This window comes from Aulostomus chinensis, chromosome 16, assembly GCF_037954235.1.
Source record: "Aulostomus chinensis isolate RoL2024-O1b breed Wild chromosome 16, RoL_Achi_v1.0, whole genome shotgun sequence".
NCBI lineage: Eukaryota > Metazoa > Chordata > Actinopteri > Syngnathiformes > Aulostomidae > Aulostomus > Aulostomus chinensis.
Window position 1 is genome coordinate 14,366,157 of NC_141335.1, and position 19,373 is coordinate 14,385,529.

The 19,373-nt window shown below is 40.5% G+C and overlaps 1 protein-coding gene across 5 annotated transcripts in view; it reads left to right on the forward strand.

Moving 5' to 3' along the window:
* The window catches only part of birc6 (baculoviral IAP repeat containing 6), a 118,215-nt gene that overhangs the window by 3,633 nt on the left and 95,209 nt on the right, over nt 1-19,373 (forward strand). For all 5 annotated transcript variants that reach the window (XM_086179546.1, XM_086179549.1, XM_086179548.1 and 2 more), the window contains exons 2-12: nt 3,638-3,819; nt 6,285-6,422; nt 7,631-7,824; nt 8,546-8,657; nt 11,375-11,457; nt 11,581-11,806; nt 11,965-12,134; nt 14,424-14,482; nt 14,634-16,289; nt 18,128-18,277; nt 18,394-18,619. In XM_086179546.1, coding sequence (XP_086035672.1) covers nt 3,638-3,819; nt 6,285-6,422; nt 7,631-7,824; nt 8,546-8,657; nt 11,375-11,457; nt 11,581-11,806; nt 11,965-12,134; nt 14,424-14,482; nt 14,634-16,289; nt 18,128-18,277; nt 18,394-18,619 — 3,196 coding nt within the window. The remainder of the gene's footprint in view (nt 1-3,637; nt 3,820-6,284; nt 6,423-7,630; nt 7,825-8,545; nt 8,658-11,374; nt 11,458-11,580; nt 11,807-11,964; nt 12,135-14,423; nt 14,483-14,633; nt 16,290-18,127; nt 18,278-18,393; nt 18,620-19,373) is intronic.

Here is a 19,373-nt window from a genome sequence, read left to right on the forward strand (position 1 = left end):
GTTATGAATTCAGATGTTGACTTATCTTATATATCTTCTACTGTCCATGCTCATACTTTGATCCAAGTTCAGCTTAGTGCCTTCATCCTTCCTCTTGGAAGGGAGATGATCTGATTAAGCTAGCACTTCTTACTTCACATTTATAACCTGAAAAGAGCAGCATATTACCACAAGCTTGGGTTTCCGCTTTTGCTCTTAAGAGCATGAACCAGAAGGCAAATGTCTATGATTACCAGACAGTTTGTTCTAACACTTTTCTATACTCTTGAACAAGAGAACATGATCGCAGTTACAAGCAAATGAAACGAATAACCTCATTTGGGTGGCTGGCCTGAGTCAGTGCTAGGTCGCGCTGTAGTGACTCAGCATTGTCATGTGAAAAATTTGCGTTTGACTTGACTTGTGGATTCTAAATTCTGTGAGACAGTTTTATATCCTAGAATTTTTGTGTAACTAACTTTAAAAATTAGAGTTTGTTTTGAATTGGGATAAAAAAAATTCACATGTATTTCTAACAATATATGAATCTCCCTCACTGAATGCACTCAGACACAGTTATTTGAATATTGCTGTGTAGAAATAAATTAGATATAGTTATTCAAGAATATAATAAGAATAGTTGGAGAAGTAACATTTATGTAGATAAAATCATTATAGAAAAAGTGATATATCATACGATGACCAGAATTAACCACACTTATGACCTCAGGTGTGGATTTTGTTTGTGAATGAAGAGCTGTTAGTAACCAGTGGAGGGCAGTAATACACCTAAACTAATCTAATGGACACTAAAAGAAGCAAAAGAAGACCCCGGGCATCACTTAACACTAAAACGGAAAGTGTAACCTGAAATATTTGGAGGTCATTGATATAGTTATAGCTGTCATTCCCTCTGAACAGTGAAGTGTTCCGAATGATGGGAAATAAAGATTTCTGCCTCTAAAGTCTATCTTTTCAATTATTTGCACATTTACCCAAATCTGACATGACCAAAGTTGATTTATATCATTAATCAATGGCAGAAGATTAATCAATTCGATCACGTTTCTTTAACCCAATAATAGCGCTTATAATTACCAAAACACCAAAATCATCAAAGGGACATGCTGTACAAGAATGTGTTGGGATTTGCTCATAACTGCTGTTAATGCTTATCTTTGATTATGTTTTAGAATAAATTGGAATGGATCTATGTGCTGCAATAGGTCTGATTGCACATTTGTGTAAAATTCTGGACTGAGATGACAGCATCGGTAATGAGTGTACGAATGACAGACTGCATGTGTGATGGTAGTTCAAGTTCAGCAGAGCTTTCTGCTTCAGTCGGAAATAAAACTATGGCAGATAACAAGGGACACCCCCACCATGCACGGACCTGTATGTGTACAGTTAAGGTGGATTGTTGGAAATGAATGCGAAATCTATTCAAGACCTAAGTGTCAGTGTTTTGCCTGCAAACTGCTTGAACTAAAGTGCTTAGAGTTGAAACTTGTGGTGTCTGCAGCTGCAGCAAAGAGCTTATGCTTGAATGTATTGATTTTGTTGTCATACTGTAGAGCTTTGTTGTGGTATCGTACCATGTCCTGGAATTTTGTTAATTCTATGATATTGGAACAGTCTTCTATATTTATGGTATCATGAAATCCCTACTTCTGTGCAGAGAGGGCAAAGGAGCAGCACTCTGATGCATGCCATATGTGTAATGTATTGCTGTGAACAGGATCACAGGACCAGACTTTCATTCACCTAAATAAAGATACCCCCTCAAAAACAACAACAACAAAAAAATCAAAATCTGTTTTCTTGTATGATATATTATGCTGCTTGCACTGTCGAGCGCAGATTCACTGAGCTGTGCTTCCCACATGCAATCAGACTAAAACAAGCTACTGAGACAGAAGCTACATGTGAAGCTATCTCCTTGCAACATTGCTAATGCCTGTAATACACCTGAAATCGAAGATCCTTCACCATCCTTCAGATCTGGTGTGTGGAACTACTTTGGTTTTCATGTTAAGCATGAGCCTGATGGCAAGCATGTCGTGGACAAAAATCCAACATTTTGTGTGTGTGTGTGTGTGTATATATATATATATATATATATATATATATATAAAAAATATACTCTGCTGATGACCACAGAAGATGAGTGATTTCTCCGTCAGATACATTTATTTTGTTATTATAATTTTTACTTCGTGGTGTTTTTGTTTTAAGCACAGCAGAAAATGTGTCACGAATAGCTGCACTTCATACATTTAATTTTTCATTTTATGCTTTTTTTATTCCTATAGAATTGTACAACATACTGTTGGTTGATACTGTGTTGTCGGAATGTTTCAAAAATATTAATGATAATGTTTAAAGATATATTTATAGGGAGCTGTTTCCTTGTAATATATACGCTGCTGCCATGAATGCACCACAGAAGATGGGGGATTTATGAGATGCATTTATTTTATGACTATTTTTACAAGATGCTGTTTTTGTTTTATATGGTGCAAAATATGCACAGCAGAAAATGGGGCAGGTATAGCTGCACCAGATACATTCAGTTTAATTTAAAACTTATACTTTTGATTTGAAACACACACATTACCAGTCAAAAGTTTGGACACACCTTCTCATTCAGTGTTTTTACTTTTTTTTTTTTTTTTTTTTTTACTTCTTTCTACATTGTAGATACATCCTTAAGACATCAAATATATGAAGTAAGATATATGGAATTATGTAGCAAAGAAAAAATTGTTAGATAACTGTAAATGTGAATCATGCGGTATTATCTATTTGACTATTTTGGGAAACATAGCCACTTTTACAGGTTTATTTCTTTAATAAACAAATAATAAACATACCTACACAGTAAAAAAAAAAAAAAGCATCATACACACCATAAAACCATAAGAAAATGGCCTCTGCTGACATTGTTGTCTCTCTGTCTGAGCTGTGTTCTGCAAATGCCTCTCAGAGTAAAATGAAAACATTATCTTTGTTACGTTAATCCTCAAAAAGCTTGGACACAGCTTTATCATTACCCATGTGTCGCCATCTTTATCTCAAAATCCAAAGTGTATCTGAACATAACCAAAGAGGACTTTTAGATGGCTCTGTTTTCAGATCACTTTGTGTCTGCCTAAGACAAGTTCGGTAACTGGTTGTGAAATCTTCATCATTTGACCTACATTTAGTCTTTAAATTTTCATGTGAGCGACTCCTGTCCATCAGCATTCTTTGAGTCACGTGAGACCTCAGGAGAGAGAGCAAGAGAGAGAGACAGCTGTAGTGTAGTCTCATGATCAGATGGGTCTTCTAACCTGTGAGACTACTTTGACAGTGCTGCTTGCCTTTTTCCCAGCAGTGATTCTGCACGGTTACATTTTTTTCTCACAAATGAAATGTATATCTTAATGTCGTGTATTTGTAGACAGCCTTAGTACCTACTCTCCTGAAATGAGAAAAAGCACGCTGTGTATTAGCTATCAGAAAAGAGCAGAATTGGTGTGTAGAAAAACACTGAAAGTTGTAGTTATCATAAAGAAATTGGCTGACTACCTATCTGGTTTCAGAAGTTGTTTCCATCCATTCTTCATTAAAGGCCACTGACCATTTACTGTGTTGTCCTCTGTTGCTGTCCCAGCTAAACCTGGTGGGCGTGTCAGGTGTCAGTACTTTCCTGCAGTAGACAAGGTGCTGTTTGTGGACGACTATGCAGTTGGATGCAGAAAGGACCTGAATGGTATCCTGCTTTTGGACACAGCCCTTCAACCTCCAGTGGCCAAGCCTGAGGACATGGTTCAGCTGGAGCTGCCTGTCACAGAGGTAAGAGCGCAGAACTTGAAGGGTGTTCCTGATATGAGAGAATAAAATATTCTGATATCAATAGAGCTGCTAATATTTCTTTCATACAGATGCTGTGTTGTAAACTCTGCACAAGACTCCTAACTTTCTGCTCATTTGAATCAAGGGTGTTGGAGAAGGAAACATCACAGCCATGCAGGGCAGTGGGTCAGGGCTGAATTAGTCAAATGTGGTGTTGTATTTCTTGAGTTAAAACCCATACTTTTCACATGTGAATGACACACTTATACACACACAGAAAATCTACAACTATGACACAAGCCCAAACACTCCACTGCCCACAAGTCCCATGTGAAAAGGAGGAGAAGCACTGGCACAGAAATCTGGAGTGATGCAATGACATACAGGAGACTAGCGCAAACAGGCATAACAGCTGAAAAAGAAAGAAGGGAAAGAGGAAATGCTACTGCATTTGAGATTGTACTTTTTAATGGTTAATTGCTAGTTATGATGCTCAAGTTGCCATGGTAACACCCTGTTTCCTCCACCCTCTGAGCCCTGAACAGTTTCTGGGTGGGTTCTTTTTTTGGGGGGGGATCTCTTCACATTTTTACATGCTGTGGGCTAAATTTCACTGCAGTACAAAGTCCTGTACCTCTGATAGAAGTAGGAATAACTTCATTATATTTTTTTTGTAGTTTCGCAGTTAAAAAGTTATAAATCAACATAAAAGAAAAACAAAATTTGAATTTGTTTGATAACATACAAACACATGAAAAGAAAACGTGGAATGTTTTCATTCACGTTTGTTAAAGTCATAGATTTTTTTGTCATGTGTACATCGTTTGGTGTCAGCTGAGTCAATCATGGCTTTTCAGTTGCAGTAAGTAGTGGAGATTTGTATGTTTTTAAATAATCTGGTTAGTGGTTTTTTTTTCCCCTGACAGAAGTCAAGTCAAGTTTCAAGTCACGTGTATTTATATAGCGCCAAATCACAACAAAAGTTATCTCATGACACTTTACAGGTAGAGCAGGTCTAGTACCACACTCCTTCAATGAATTTACACCCAACAATTCTCCATCAGCAAGCACATCCTGCAACAGCGGTGACAAAAACCTTCCTTTTAACAGGCAGGAACGTCAAGCAGACCCAGGCTCGATGGGTGCGGCCTTCTGCTTCGACCGGTTGGGGGGAAAGAGAGCAGGAGGGCAGGACAGAGACAAAGACAGATAATGGAGAGCGACAGATAAACTGAAGGAGAGATAGGGACAGAGATAAAGAGGGAGTGAAAGGGAAGAGACTGTTGGACAGACGGGGACGTGAGCAGGTGGAGCTATGGGTGGGAGCTTGAGCCTCTTCAGGTCTGTAGCCTCCACCAGCTGCACCCGGGATCTGGGATGTGGGGAGCCCGAAGGCTCTGGAGAAGAAGATGAGTTTGTAACACATATGAGTATGATTTATGTATGACACATACAGGAGGCAAGAGAAGAAAGAGAGGAGGAGAGAGAAGCCCAGTGCACCATGGGAGATCCCCCGGCAGTCTAGGCCTATAGCAGCATATCTAAGGGCCAGCCTAAGCAGCCCTAACTAAGCCTGATCAAAAAGGAAGGTCTTAAGTCTGCTCTTAAAGGTCGAGAGGGTGTCTGCATCCCGGATCGAAACTGGGAGACGGTTCCACAGGAGGGGAGCCTGATAGCTGAAGGCTCTGGCTCCCATTCTACTTTTAGGAACTCGAGGAACCACCAGTAACCCTGCATCCTGGGAGCGAAGGGTTCTTGCTGGATAATAGGGGACTATGAGCTCTGTCAGATATGAGGGTGCCTGATTGTTTAGGACTTTGCATGTTAGAAGAATTTTGAATTCTATTCTGAATTTGACAGGGAGCCAATAGAGAGAAGCCAATACAGAAGAGACATGGTCTCTTCTACTAGTTCTAGTCAACACGCGGGCAGCAGCATTTTGGACCAGCTGGAGAGTCTTTAGGGACCTACTGGTGCAGCCTGATAGGAGGGAATTGCAGTAATCCAGCTTGGAAGTGACAAAGGCATGGACAAGTTTTTCTGCTTGTTTTTGAGACAGGATATCTGACAGAAGTGTTAATTTTATAAGATTCTTTGAAGGTGTATTGGGAAGTGGTAAATGTGAGGATACTTTTGGCTTTGGCTTTTGACACTTTTGAGTGATTTCTTTAAATATGTGTTTAACAGCAGGTTATGGGCTTCAGTCAATGTCATTCATGTTCCAGCCTTTTTAATCCACTCACCAGATGAAAAATAGTGGAAGGTTTCATTTATGCACAAACACAAACTGCACAACATTACAGAACCCACTTCCAACCAACTGAAAGTCTGCTATATTCTGCTTCTTTTTACCATGTGTGTGTATGTGTGTCTGTCTGTATGTATGTGTGTGTGTGTGTCTGTGTGTGCGTGCATGCGCTCCTGTGCCCGTGCATGTGCTCCTGTGCCCATGTCCATCTTCTCAGGCCCAGCAGGTACTGTCAGCCTGTCAGGAAAAGATCGACGTGTCCAACACAGAGGGCTACGATCTCTTTATCACACAGCTCAAGGAAGGCCTGAAGAATACCTCACATGAGACAGCAGCCAATCACAAAGTGGCCAAGGTTAGTCTGACAGCCTCCCAGATGCTACCGTTATAGCACAGCTCGATCCAGTTAACTGATAGAGTCTATGATCTGTGTATTAGTGGCACCTGAATGTGGAGAGCAGTGTTTCAACATGTGGGATATCACCTGAGAAGGTCAAATGACAGGATCCTGTTGAGAAAACCTAAAAATCCTTCTCTCGCAGTTGTTGAGAAGAAATCAATGTTAGTGTTCTTCATTCCATTTAATGTTGGTGCTTCCTGAAAGGGTGTATTGAGGAGTTGTATTGTGACACGTGTGTCTCACTGTTCAGTCTTCCTTGTGGAACAGGCAGCTGAGCTGAGAAAGATTAGAATTTATAAACTGTATCAAAGGTTAAACCTCTTCAGATAAATTATGTTGTTTTTCATCTAGGAACACAATTGCATGATAGAATTACATTGCAGGAGAAGTACCAATTAAAATGACAGTCAGGTATTTTAGGTGTAGTTCCGATAATAAAGATGAGCCACCTAGCGTGAAGCTGTATGTGCTATTTACCTCAAGAATTTTTTTTTTTGCACAATACCATTACATGCTGTCTTGAAATGATCCGCCTTTACTGCAGTGTTGTGACTCAAAAACTCTTATATGTTGAATTAAGCTTGCCTGCATTGTGAAAAAGGCAACCCGCGTTGTCTCAGGTTTCCTGTGAAATGACCCGTTGACGTAGATCTACCTTCCTGTCGCATTCTGATTTTGTCATTGTGGAAGCTTCGGAAAGAAATAAATGAATAAAAAAATTGGGCTGGGCTGTGCTGCGAGAGCTGCTCACTCACTCTCAATAAAATTTTGGCCTCTGCCGTAAGATCAGTCTTCCTGTTGATGTCGCCTAGACTCTTATTTCACTCTTTTTTTTTTTTCAAACAGTGTACATGTGTATGATCTTAAGTGAATTACCGTATTTTCCGCACTGTAAGGTGCATTTTCCGCTCACAGCGGGAGCTCAGACCCACATCTGTGGAAGCTTGAATGCGCCCTAATGCCTAGCAAACGTGGGCACAAAAACCCGCTTTGACACGCATGTTTCAGTGTGAAAGGGGTATAGGTTGCACCCTGAAAAAGGCCCCAATGTTTGCATTATCAAAGCATTATCTAAGTTGGCTACAGTCCACCTTCTCAAGAATGACTGTATCGGATGGAAAAATGTATCTGATCTACTTTTTCTTTCACTATCCTTCCTTCAGTGGGCGACGGTGACCTTCCATCTCCCCCACCATGTGCTGAAGCTGGTGGCTAGTGCCATCGTCAATGAGCTAAAGAAGATCAACCAGAACATAGCTGCCTTGTCTGTGGCCTCATCCATCATGGACAGGCTCTCCTACCTCTTGTCAAGCGCCAGGCCTGAGCTTGGGGTGGGCCCTGGACGCTCTGTAGATAGGTAAGCAAACCAAGGAAAGAAAAAAATACAGCTGAACAAACCCCATTACAAGATCCTAATGAGAAGGTAATGTTTCTGAGGTTGTAGAATTTTTACTGGGGTTGAGCAATTGGAGCAATATATCTGTTTGTGTGTGTGTGTGTGTGTGTGTGTGTGTGTGTGTCCACATTTTGATCTGTTTTGTTTTATTTTATTTTCCTAGTTTTATGCACAAACAGAAACTAACATACAAAAGATCCTACTGTACCTGAGCTGAATTGAGTTCTTGTCACAGGGACGTCAGTTCAATCGTGAATTCATTTAGTTTCTCAATCTGACAAATGTCAGCTTGTGAAGATTTGTATGCACATGTGAGATTCTTTGTTTGTTGGCGTTTTTTGAAAATAAATTAAACAAATGTATGTATGAAAACATTCAACATCGATACCTTTTATGCACCTTCCTGTTGCACAGGAATTGTAGTATTTGTGAAACTGAATAGGGTGATATTGATTAGTCACTAATGGCTCAAAATGATTAATATTAAAAAAGATTGCATATTTTTAGGTAAATATTATTTGAATGGCATTCTGTGTCTGTCCCCAGGCCAGTGTAATCTAGCATTCCAACTGGCTCCTAAATATGAGAAGCAAAGTCTGCTGATACAGGCTAATACTCTGTACATATTTCTCACCAACATACAGCGCACTGGACATTCTTTTAAATGTGTTGTTCTTTGTAGATCTCTGATGTACAGCGAGGCCAACAGGAGGGAGACATTTACATCGTGGCCACATGCTGGGTACAGGTGGGCTCAGCCTGATCCAATGGCTCAGGCTGGGTTTTATCACCAGGTAGGTTATGAGAGAGCTCATAATTTGCATTTACATACTTAATAATGATTATTACATGCAGCTAGTAAAATAAAATGGTTTTATCCAAAAAAATGTCACCATGAATGAATAATGTTTTGAAATAGTGAAGCTTGGCTCATTGACAGTATGCTAAAGAGCACTTGCTACTTAATTTTGCCAATCATTAGCTTTTCCAACCACCTTACAAAATCACAGAACACATGGTTGTGCTCCGATTTCCCCTCCATTCACAAGTAAAAGGGTTTTTCTATCGTGGTACTCATGTTTGTGTGGCTGCACTGTTAGTGTTACTTGCCAATCTGAGTTGTTGACTTTCACAATCACAATAGGCATGGCCATGCAGGGGGTGGAAGGGACTGTGCGGTGATTTATCTATTATGCAATAATCTACTCAATGAGGCATTGCCTGACAGCACATGTTCCCTGCATAAAAATTAATGAGACAAACAAATTGGTGATCTGGCATCAGTGAATGCCATGTTATTTGTCGATGCTAGCCAACCATGTGCATAGTGGCCGATATTGATATTGAGCAGATAAATTGGTGTATCCCCAGAACATCATTACCATTACAACAACTAATATCATGGCATGCTTGTTATGTGTTGTAACACCCACCAATGTAATAATATCTACAAACGTAATAAAAATCTGCAGCTTTTAATGGAATAATCCCACAAATGTTATACATTTTCCACAAGCATAAGAGCTGCTGCCTACTACAAACGTAACATGCAATTTCCCACAAATGTAATAACTTACTTTTGCAGAGATTTATTACGTTTGTGAGGAAGTGAAACTCTTCACCTTTCAATATTGCAAGAACATCTCACAAATGTAATAACACAATGAATAGTGGTTGTTGTGGTGGTTGTTGTTGTTTGTTTGCCTATACACCTACTCATACTGTTCTTCACATAAGAAAAATGCTTCTTGTTAATGAGGATCATCTCTCTCTCACCACTGTCTGACTGTCTGTGGTGCTGAACCAAAGAAGCCCAGACCCACGCATCACTACCTGCCAAAAATCTGTTTTTCATATTGTTCCTACACTCCAATGTTTGATTTTCAAACTGTTGGGATGCCATATATTTGAATAGCTATATTTTATTTTTAATTTTTAATGAGGGAAAAAGATTTTAACAAGATAGGCATAGCCTTACCTAATCTGAATTTTTGTGTGTTAAAAACTACATCAGCCACATTATTATTCAAAGAAAAGTATTTTATAGTCTATCGGCTACACCTTGAAAACATGTCTAAAAGGAGTTTTCAATGATTTGATTTTGTTAAGCTATTTATTGAGAAATGATAACTTAATTGTGATAACATTAACAGCTATGATTTAGCTACCTGTAACACACTGAATTCAGATGCTGTTTTTTCAAGTGTTACGGGGTTTATTTCAATGCAACACATGCAGGCTATCTGTAAACAAACAGATAGATATTATACATTAGTGAAGCAGTAACGGGAAACTCTGTTGCAGTTTGGACCGAATTTCCTCTGGACGACAGTGGTCGCCATGACAACAGGACAAACCAGCAACTGTGGCAGAGGCGTGAAACAACACAAAATCTGAATCGATTTATAACTATATCAACATTATAAAACGACAGTATCATGCCAACAAGTTAGGAAGCAACAGTGACGACATAGCCTACTAGCAGCATATAACAACAGTCACTAACCATCGCTACCTAACTTTTGCATCTTCGTATTTGATGAGTAAAAACATCAACAATCACAACCAAGGTAACAGAAAATATCTAAAACTATGGATGCTTGTGTAGTCATATTAAATTCGCGTGTAAACACACAAATATATAAACACACTAGCCAACTTTGACTGGACCTCCTCTGGACTACAGTCGTCACCATGACAGTTGGACAAACCAGCTACAGTCTCAGCTTCGATATATAGGCCAACATTCAAATGATAACTGTAGTTTAGAAATTAGTTGCGTAACATTAGGTCAGAGGGTTTTCCCCCAAATACCTGTTTATTGACAGGGCTGAATCAAATTTATTGATAGAGGAGACAGATTGTGCTTGACAGAGGGACAGAGCTGGATAAAGTAATTCCCATGACATTTTATTTCATACGCTTGTCGGCAATACAAATATGAAAAACTGGATTTATTTCTCATTTATAAACACAACACTTATCAGTCTAAGTCTAGAATTTAAAGGCTTATTAATTCAATTCAATTTACTGCAGGCAGTGTTGGGAGAGAGAGCGGGAGAGAGAGATGATCCTCACTAACAAGAAGCATTTTTTTCTATGCAAAGAAATAAATCTGTTAAAAACAAAACAATTTTGTGAACTGAAAAGGCAAGACAAAGCTGCTTGCTGCATGGGGGGGGAGGGGGGTTGCGTTGTGTGATTGTGGAGCGGAGAGTCAATCGCTGGATTTTTGCACCCACGGTCAGTAGTAGTAGGTGTATAGGCAAACCACAACAACCATTACTCATTGTGTTGTTTTATTTTTGGGAAGTTATTCCAATATTGAGAGTTTAAGATTTTCGCTTCCCTACAAACGTAATAAATCTCTGCTAACATAATAGTTATTACATTTGTGGGAAATCGCGTGTTATGTTTTTAGTAGGCAGCAGCTATTAACGTTAGTGGAAATAACAAAATGTGGTCAAGAATAAAGCTGAACAAGTTATTGACCCTCTTTGTGTCTCCATAGCCTGCCTCAACTGGGGATGACAGAGCCATGTGTTTCACCTGTAGTGTGTGTCTGGTCTGCTGGGAACCTACAGATGAGCCTTGGTGAGTCTTGATCATTAACTGTGCTTTGGTGTAACTGTAAGAGTCAGGATATCCGCTGGTATCCGACTATAAACAAGTGTCTTGTCCCAAAAATTCCTGATATCCATTTCTCCACAATCACAGGTCTGAACATGAGCGACATTCTCCCAATTGTCCTTTTGTGAAGGGGGAGCACACACAGAATGTGCCGTTGTCAGTGACATTGGCGACAAGCCCCGCCCAGTTTCCCAACAGCCCCGATAGTCCAGACAAGATAGCCTGCTACGGCTTCGGTAGCTGTCCACATTTCCTGGCAGCTGCCACAAAGCGTGGCAAGATTTGCATTTGGGATGTCTCCAAAATGATGAAGGTCAGACCATAAGATGGTGTCATCTGTGTTATGTTTCACATTTCAAAATATCTTAATCAGACATAAAATATTAGCATTGACCCAAGATTTGTGTGTGTGTGTGCGTGCGTGCGTGCGTGCGTGCGTACGTGTGTGCGTGCGTGTTTGGTGCTTAATAGGTGCACTTGAAGTTTGACATCAACCCGTATGATCCGGCCATCCTGAGGCAGCTGATCCTGTGTGGTGGTGAGCAGAGCCAGCAGACGCTTACAGAATCACGGAGGCCAACACTGGCTTGGCTGGAGGAGTCTTCCTCCTGCTCTGACCTGCCCAAGCTTGAGGGAGATAGGTAAAAAAAAAACAACACCACCAAAATCTAATGTATACTAAAATATCTATCTATCTCTATATCTCTCTCTCTATATATATATATATATACAGTGTATATATCTATATCTATCTATAAAATCCCTGTCTCTTCACTTGTTGTGGCCTCCAGCCTGATGAGCAACTTTAGATACAACCACATAAACATTTGGATTGCTTGACAAAAATGTGAAATGAGATTAAAAAGTGGTGTCAGATGATAGCAGATTTGTTACAAGACTACATTTTAGCCAATTCTGTCTCTGTTTTTTGCTCCGCATTTGGACTGCATGGAATTTGACATGCGGGGCTTTCATTTGAAATCGAGATGAAGATACATATACAAATGGCCTTAAGGAGCCATACAAAACAAAATGCACAACTGAGCTTTGGCATGTGTGTGTGTGTGAACCATTTAACAACAGGATCAGAAAATGTACAGCTCAACGTTGTCAACCTTACAACGAAGCAAATGGAAAGTCTGTTCTGAATGTGGCCAATAACCAAACCAATAAGGGATGCTCTGATAGGACTCTTAATGTCACATACATTGGATAAAAACATCCTGTAACATCTGGCTTCTGTTTTCAGTTGTGGAGGGTTCAAGAAGCCTTCACTCCTCTGTAAAATGACCGCAGTTATCATAGGTATTTTAATTTATAGGCAGTGTACTGACACTGTAATTTCAGACTTCATGGCTGCAGAACAATGACTCACATTTCCTTGTTCCTTCAAATTTTTATGTAAGATTAGAGAAACTTTATCTTCCTGGTAAATTTCTTTCTTCAGAACCTCCAAGAGAGACTGCAGATAGGAAAATCACAGTGTGGCAAATATTAAATAATTCAGTTCATACCCTTCTTGTTTTGACTACAACAAGATAGGTTGTGTTGTTCAGATTAACTCCATATCCTGTGCAAAGATGTGAGACTTCCAAAATATTCAGAAATTCAGAGGAAAATGTCCTCTCTGCTTCTACTCTGAATGCCTCCCTGTGTGCTTTCATGATTATCTTCATAACCTGTAGTCTCCAGTTAGTCTGTTGAGATGTGAATACTCCCCAACTATAATCAAGATCAGTTTTAATTGACACTGTCCAGTTGTTATTCATGTAATTATATGATAATTGAGCTTGCAGTTTGTAGTGGTGTAAGTAACCCAAAAGTAGAATTATCATATTAATGAGGTTTTAACAAGTAGATGTATGATAACCCTCATAAAGGAAGAATTCTCAGAATAGTTGGTGATTTGGATTACATTTGGTTGGACAAGCGTAAGTGAAGTATCCAATGAGTGCATTTTATGAAAACAGCAAAAACTACCCTCACTTCACAAAAAAACAGAAGTTTTACACTTGCTTGAGTTTTTATCCCCCCCTTTTTTTTTCAAAAAATAGTGATTCTGGATAAGACTGATTTTCAATTTTTGCCGCTGTAGACAGCCAAAAAAGTGGGATCACTTCTTCTAGTTCAGGGTTTTCTTCTACACTGCTTTTAGTAATCGTAATGTAGCATATACTGCCATCTTCTGACAGACTTATGCACTACATGACCTGGTTTATTCAGACCACTTGATTGAAATGTCCATCTAGCCATCTTCTACCACTTATCCTGGTAAAGGTGCTGGTTCGTTGGAGCCTGTCCCAGCTGCCTTTTGGCGAGAGGCGGGGTTCACCCTGGATGGGTTGCCTGTCCATCGCAGGGCCAACACTTATAGACAGACAACCATTCACACTCACAGTTACGCCTACGGTCAATTTAGAGTATCAATCAGCCTAGTCCCCTCTTGATGTCTTTGGACTGTGGGAGGAAGCTGGTGTACCCAGAGCGAACCCACGCAGGCACAGGTAGAACATGGAGACTCCACACAGAAAGACCTTGCACCCAAGTTGGGTAACCAAGGTAAACTTCTTGCTGTGAGGCGACAGTGCTAACCAATATACCACGGTGCTGCCCTTGATCAAAATGTGATTTCTGAAATTCCCCTGACATTTTTTAGATTTAAAAAATGCAGTTAAGTGTGAGACCTCAAAAGCACATTTGTCCCATGTATTGTTACATCTTGAAAAGGTTCTGTTCCCTTTCAGTCTCATACAGGTATGACTCCACTGTAACATGATCATCCTAACAAATGATCTATCTATTAGATAGTAACAGACTGGAGGAGAGGATAGAGACTGGCTTCATGCTTTTTTTGTCGTAGTTATCATATGTTTTAGTGACTCACTCTTGTTCATGTTGGTCAGCTTTGTAATCCACTTGTTCTGTTGCAGTGATGACCAGCTGGAGGATTCCGACAGTGATGAGCATTCCCGGTCAGAGTCGGTAACTGGTACGAAGACTTCATTCTTTCATTATTTATTTTTTTGTGCCCTTGATGGTGTTGAATTCATATGGATACATTTTAAAAATCTGCTTTCAGCCTCATTAAAGTATCAGCCAGTGGGGACAGTCTTAGAACTCTTATGTTGCGTCTGTTTCAGGCCAGCCGTCCCAGTGGGAGAGCATGGATGTGAGCTTAGGCATAACAGCGTTGAGTGTGCTCCAGCAGCCAGAGAAGCTCCAGTGGGAAGTGGTTGCCAGTGTGCTGGAGGACACCGTTAAGGACCTGGAGGAGCTGGGTGCCAACCCCTCATTAAACCAAGCCAAGGCGCACAGCCAGGCCAAAGCAAAGGACAAGGTCTCTGACCACCACAGCATTCCTTTCCCTTGTCTGCTTGCTGGAGGCCTACTCAGTTACCGCTCAGCACCTAGCACCTCCATGACTGGACCCATGCCCACAGCACCACCTTCAACACGAAGGGCCACAGGTGGTCCTCTTAGGACTCAGGGCCCTGAGCCTTTTCACTCTGGGCCTCTCCAAGACCAGGGTCCCATGGAGATAGAGGCCTGCAACACACAGACCTCTTCCCAGGAGCAGGGCTTCTCTAAACTAGCAGGTTCCCATCCTTCAAGCCCCTCTTCTCTACCATCTGTGCGTAGGACTATACCTGTGTTGCTGCTGTATAGTATCAGAGAGGCAGATGACAAGTCCTCAGGGCAGGTGTTTGCACAGATGAACAACCTAATGAGTAAGGGTCTTCATGAGGAGGGCTTCACTGTGCCACAGATCATAGAGATGGAGTTTGATACACATGAGCAGCTTCTTCTCCAGGATCCTCCCATCACTTACATTCAGCAGTTTGCTGATGCAGCGACTAATCTAGCAGGGTTAGACAGTCAAGTAGACAAATGGAGCACACTTGCTGCAGCGACTGTGTCCACCCCACCTCGACCTGGAGCACTGGTGCAGTGCTTGAGGCTGCCCAAACAGCTGGAAGAGGAGAATCTTTATGTGGACTCGATCACACCCTGCTGGGATGGTGTGCACCTATTGGTTGGGCTGCAGCCATGTGGTGCTGAGTCTCTCAGTGCTACAAACCAAGTTGAGGCCCTGAACAATCTCAACCGTCTGCACTCAGCCCTCTGCAGCCAGCGCAAGGGAGACTCCTTGCACCCAGTTGCCAATGGGGTGGAAGACCACCACCAAGGGGAATCTCCGCCTCAAGCAACCCTCATCCTGCCACCTGGAGACCAGCAACAGCAGAGATGTCCTAGTGGTGGGAGTGGAGGAGGATATCTTGCACTTTACAAGCTAAACTACTCCACCCGTATTGTCACCTTGGATGAGGAACCCGTCAAGGTGCAGCAGATCTGGGACCCATGTGATGCAATCACCTCTCTTATATTGCTTCCTCCAGATGTGCTTGATAGCAGGGAGGATGACAGTGAAGAGACTCCTGAGGAGATTCTTCCCTCTGGGTCAAAAAATGGCTCATCAGGGTTTGGAATGGGCCCTGCAGGCTCTGCTGGTTCTGTAACTGGGACTGCATATGGAGCAGCCACAACCAGCAGCAGTGCTGCTGCTACTAGTCCCTCTGCCTCAAGTCCTAAGGAGTGTAAGAGGCTAGATGTGTCAGGCCTAGGTCACCTGGTGGTTACCACACAGGCAGGATATATTATGATTCTGGACCTTTCCACGCTGGAGGTTCTGACCAAGGTGGAGCCTCCTAAGAAAGAGGGCTCAGCAGAAGAGACGGACCCATTTGTCTCAGTTACCTATTGCTCTGGGACCGACCGCCTTTGTGCCTGCACCAAAGGTGAGTGTTTGGTTCCTGGGAGTGTTTGGTTCCTGGGAGTGTTTGGTTCCTGGGAATGTTTCCCTTTATCTGCAGCGTTGTTGATATTGGGACAGACAGGCCAGCTTCGAATGGCCTTGATGAGAGATGTTTGTGACAGTGTGTTTAATCTTTTTTTTGTTTTGTTTTTGTTTTTTTCTTTGACATTGTGTTTACCCCTAGGTGTTCATTTATATTAAGCCCTTTTCAGTCTACTTAACTCTGAACCGTAAGCAATTTTGGTTGTTTTTGGCTTTGTCACATTCATTTAAAGTCCTGCACCTTCCAACGCTATGGCAGAGTTATTAGGGAGAATGCAAACATTTCCTTCTGTAGTTTGTCACAGATATAATGCCAGTAAATGATTACTATGGGGAAAAAAAATGTGTTTACAAAAATTGCCAAAAAAGTTTATATTTAGATTTTATAAGTCTTGCCAATGTTGTTAAAATATACAAAAATATACAGACACACATTTAATGTGTGTGTGAAAAATTGGCATTGGCTGATGGCTGTGCCTACAAGGCAATTATCAAAATGATGAGACTGTGCACTGACATTGCTCATTTATTTATGGAAGTTTCAGTTATTTGGACTTCATGTTATCTGCACTAGACCTTAATATTTAACTTATGAAATAAAAAAAAGGTTTATTTGTAACCGGTGAAGATTTTGTTAATTGATGCATTTTCCACATTTGAAATTCTGTAAGCAATAGTAAGTGCTCTGACAACTGTGTGGACACAATCACACAGATCTATTGAAAACAATTGTCAATAATTTTGTGTGGTCACTATTGTCATCAAATTGTTACATTTTATTTAAAATTTTATTTAAAACCAGCAGTATATCATTATTATATATTAGCCAACAGTCTTCTTGGTCTGTAAATATTGGCACTGGTCCCCGAAAACACCCCTACTGGGCGAAACATTATTTTTGGCCTGATTCTGTATTCAGTGCCCTATTGATTCCTGATCAGTGTTCTGTGTTGAAAATGTGGACCTACAAAAGCTTTTTGCATCAAAAGTATATTCTGCAGTGATTGTTGTCGTGATTACATTAATGTTCAAATCACATAATGATATTTTTGTCTTACAGACATGCTGCTATGGCATTTGTAGAGTGTCAGACACATGACATTAGAATTAAAACCCAGGTTCTATCAGAAGATGTTGCAACATCTGGTGATGTTTCCACCTCTCACTTGAAAGAATCATTTTTCAGGCATCCAGCTTGTGAAATGAAGCCACACTTTAGACCTTCTGTTGCTTTTGCAGTGTAGATGTACAAGTTTGATATCATTGCAGTGTTCAACTGTCAGAAAAACATGCCAGCATCAATAAAACTGATCGATAATGCCTGTAACTCCAATAGTTGGATGATTTGGAATTAACAGAACTGGAACCATTTCTTAGTATCTATCACTATTTTTTAATAGTTTTATTGTTTGCACACATCTGTGTTTCCTCTCAAATGCCAGTGAAACACAATCACTGTTTGTGTCCCTTTTTTAAAAATAAAACATTTTATTATTTCGGGCTTGTGTAGACTTATAATGATATAGGTTATATTGAATGAAGTTAGGTTGCTGTCTATAATAAACAGATGCTGTATTTACTCATTTGCATGTACAACAATTTGCAACTATCTGCCAGTATCAGAATTTGAAACCTCAAAAGAGGCTTCCTCTTTGCTGATTTGATCCATTGTATCTACGCTGTTGTGATTCAGCACCTGTATTGAAGAAGATTCACAAGTGTTTTAATATAAATGGGAGAATATAGCAGTTTTCATTGTGTTTCTGTTCTTGTCAAAAGGTGGAGAACTTCATTTCCTTCAAATTGGAGGTGTGTGTGACGATATAGATGATGGAGACATGTTTATTGATGGCCCCCTTTCTAAAGGGCCTGAACTGCTGCTTGAGGGGGCCAAAACCTCCTCTAATCCCTCTAGTCCTGGGATAACAGGTAGATCTGGCTCATTATTTACATGCTTTGGCTGGGAAACCAGACTCATTTCAGCCTTCCGTGTGTTCTTTTAAATCTGATGTGTCATAATTTTTCATCATCTGGTCTTTCTGCAGGAGTGGATCTCCTGGTGGACCAACCGCTGACCACAGAGAGCCTAATGTCACTAGTAGAGCTGACTCGCTTTGAGACGTTGACCCCACGCTTCTCAGCCACAGTGCCACCATGCTGGGTGGAGGTGCAGCAAGAGCAGCAACAGCGACGCCACCCACAGCACCTTCATCAACAGCATCACGGAGATGCAGCTCAACACACCCGCACTTGGAAGCTTCAGAGTGACAGGTAGCATCAAAGCACTTCTCTTACGGCTTGTCACTTATGATTTAGTACACTGAAAATACATGAGATCCACCCAGTAATTCCAGTTACTATCTTTGGAACAACTATAAACCAAGCAAGAGTTAGTGACTGGTTATATGACATTTTTGAACAGGGATGAGAAGAAAAAAATGCAAAAGCAAAGAAAAGATTGATAAACCTTGTCAAAACAAAATTTAGACAGACTTTTTTTGGCAATTTAGGGAAACCCCTGAATTCTTTAAAATGCAAGCATGGTTTCTCTGCTTTGCAGTTGATTTCATTTTTTTGTTCAGGCCCTAAATTTTGTCTTTTCCATATTTTCCTCATTTTTCTGTATTGCAGAAATTACAAGTAACAGCCGAGCTTTTAATGTCATCACAGACTTGAAGAAGGTCAATTGAAATGGCCAGGGATGCAACAGTATGGGAATTCTAATCTGATACTGATATTTAAAATGAAAATTTGGATAACCAATGTGATTTTTGTTTTTATTTATTCCCTCTTTTGTGTCAAGAAAAGGGAGAAATACTCATTAAAATAAAAGTTGGTGAAGTCACTCAGCCCTGTAGTACATCATCAGTGACATCAATCATGCATATTAAAGAAAGAACCTTTAAGAAGCTACCTAAATTTATTTCACTTAAAAAGACTTCTTATTTGAAAGATACCTTCATCAAAAGCACTTGTAGTGTGCTTGTACAGAAAATTATGTAGTGGGGCGGTGCAGGACAGCACA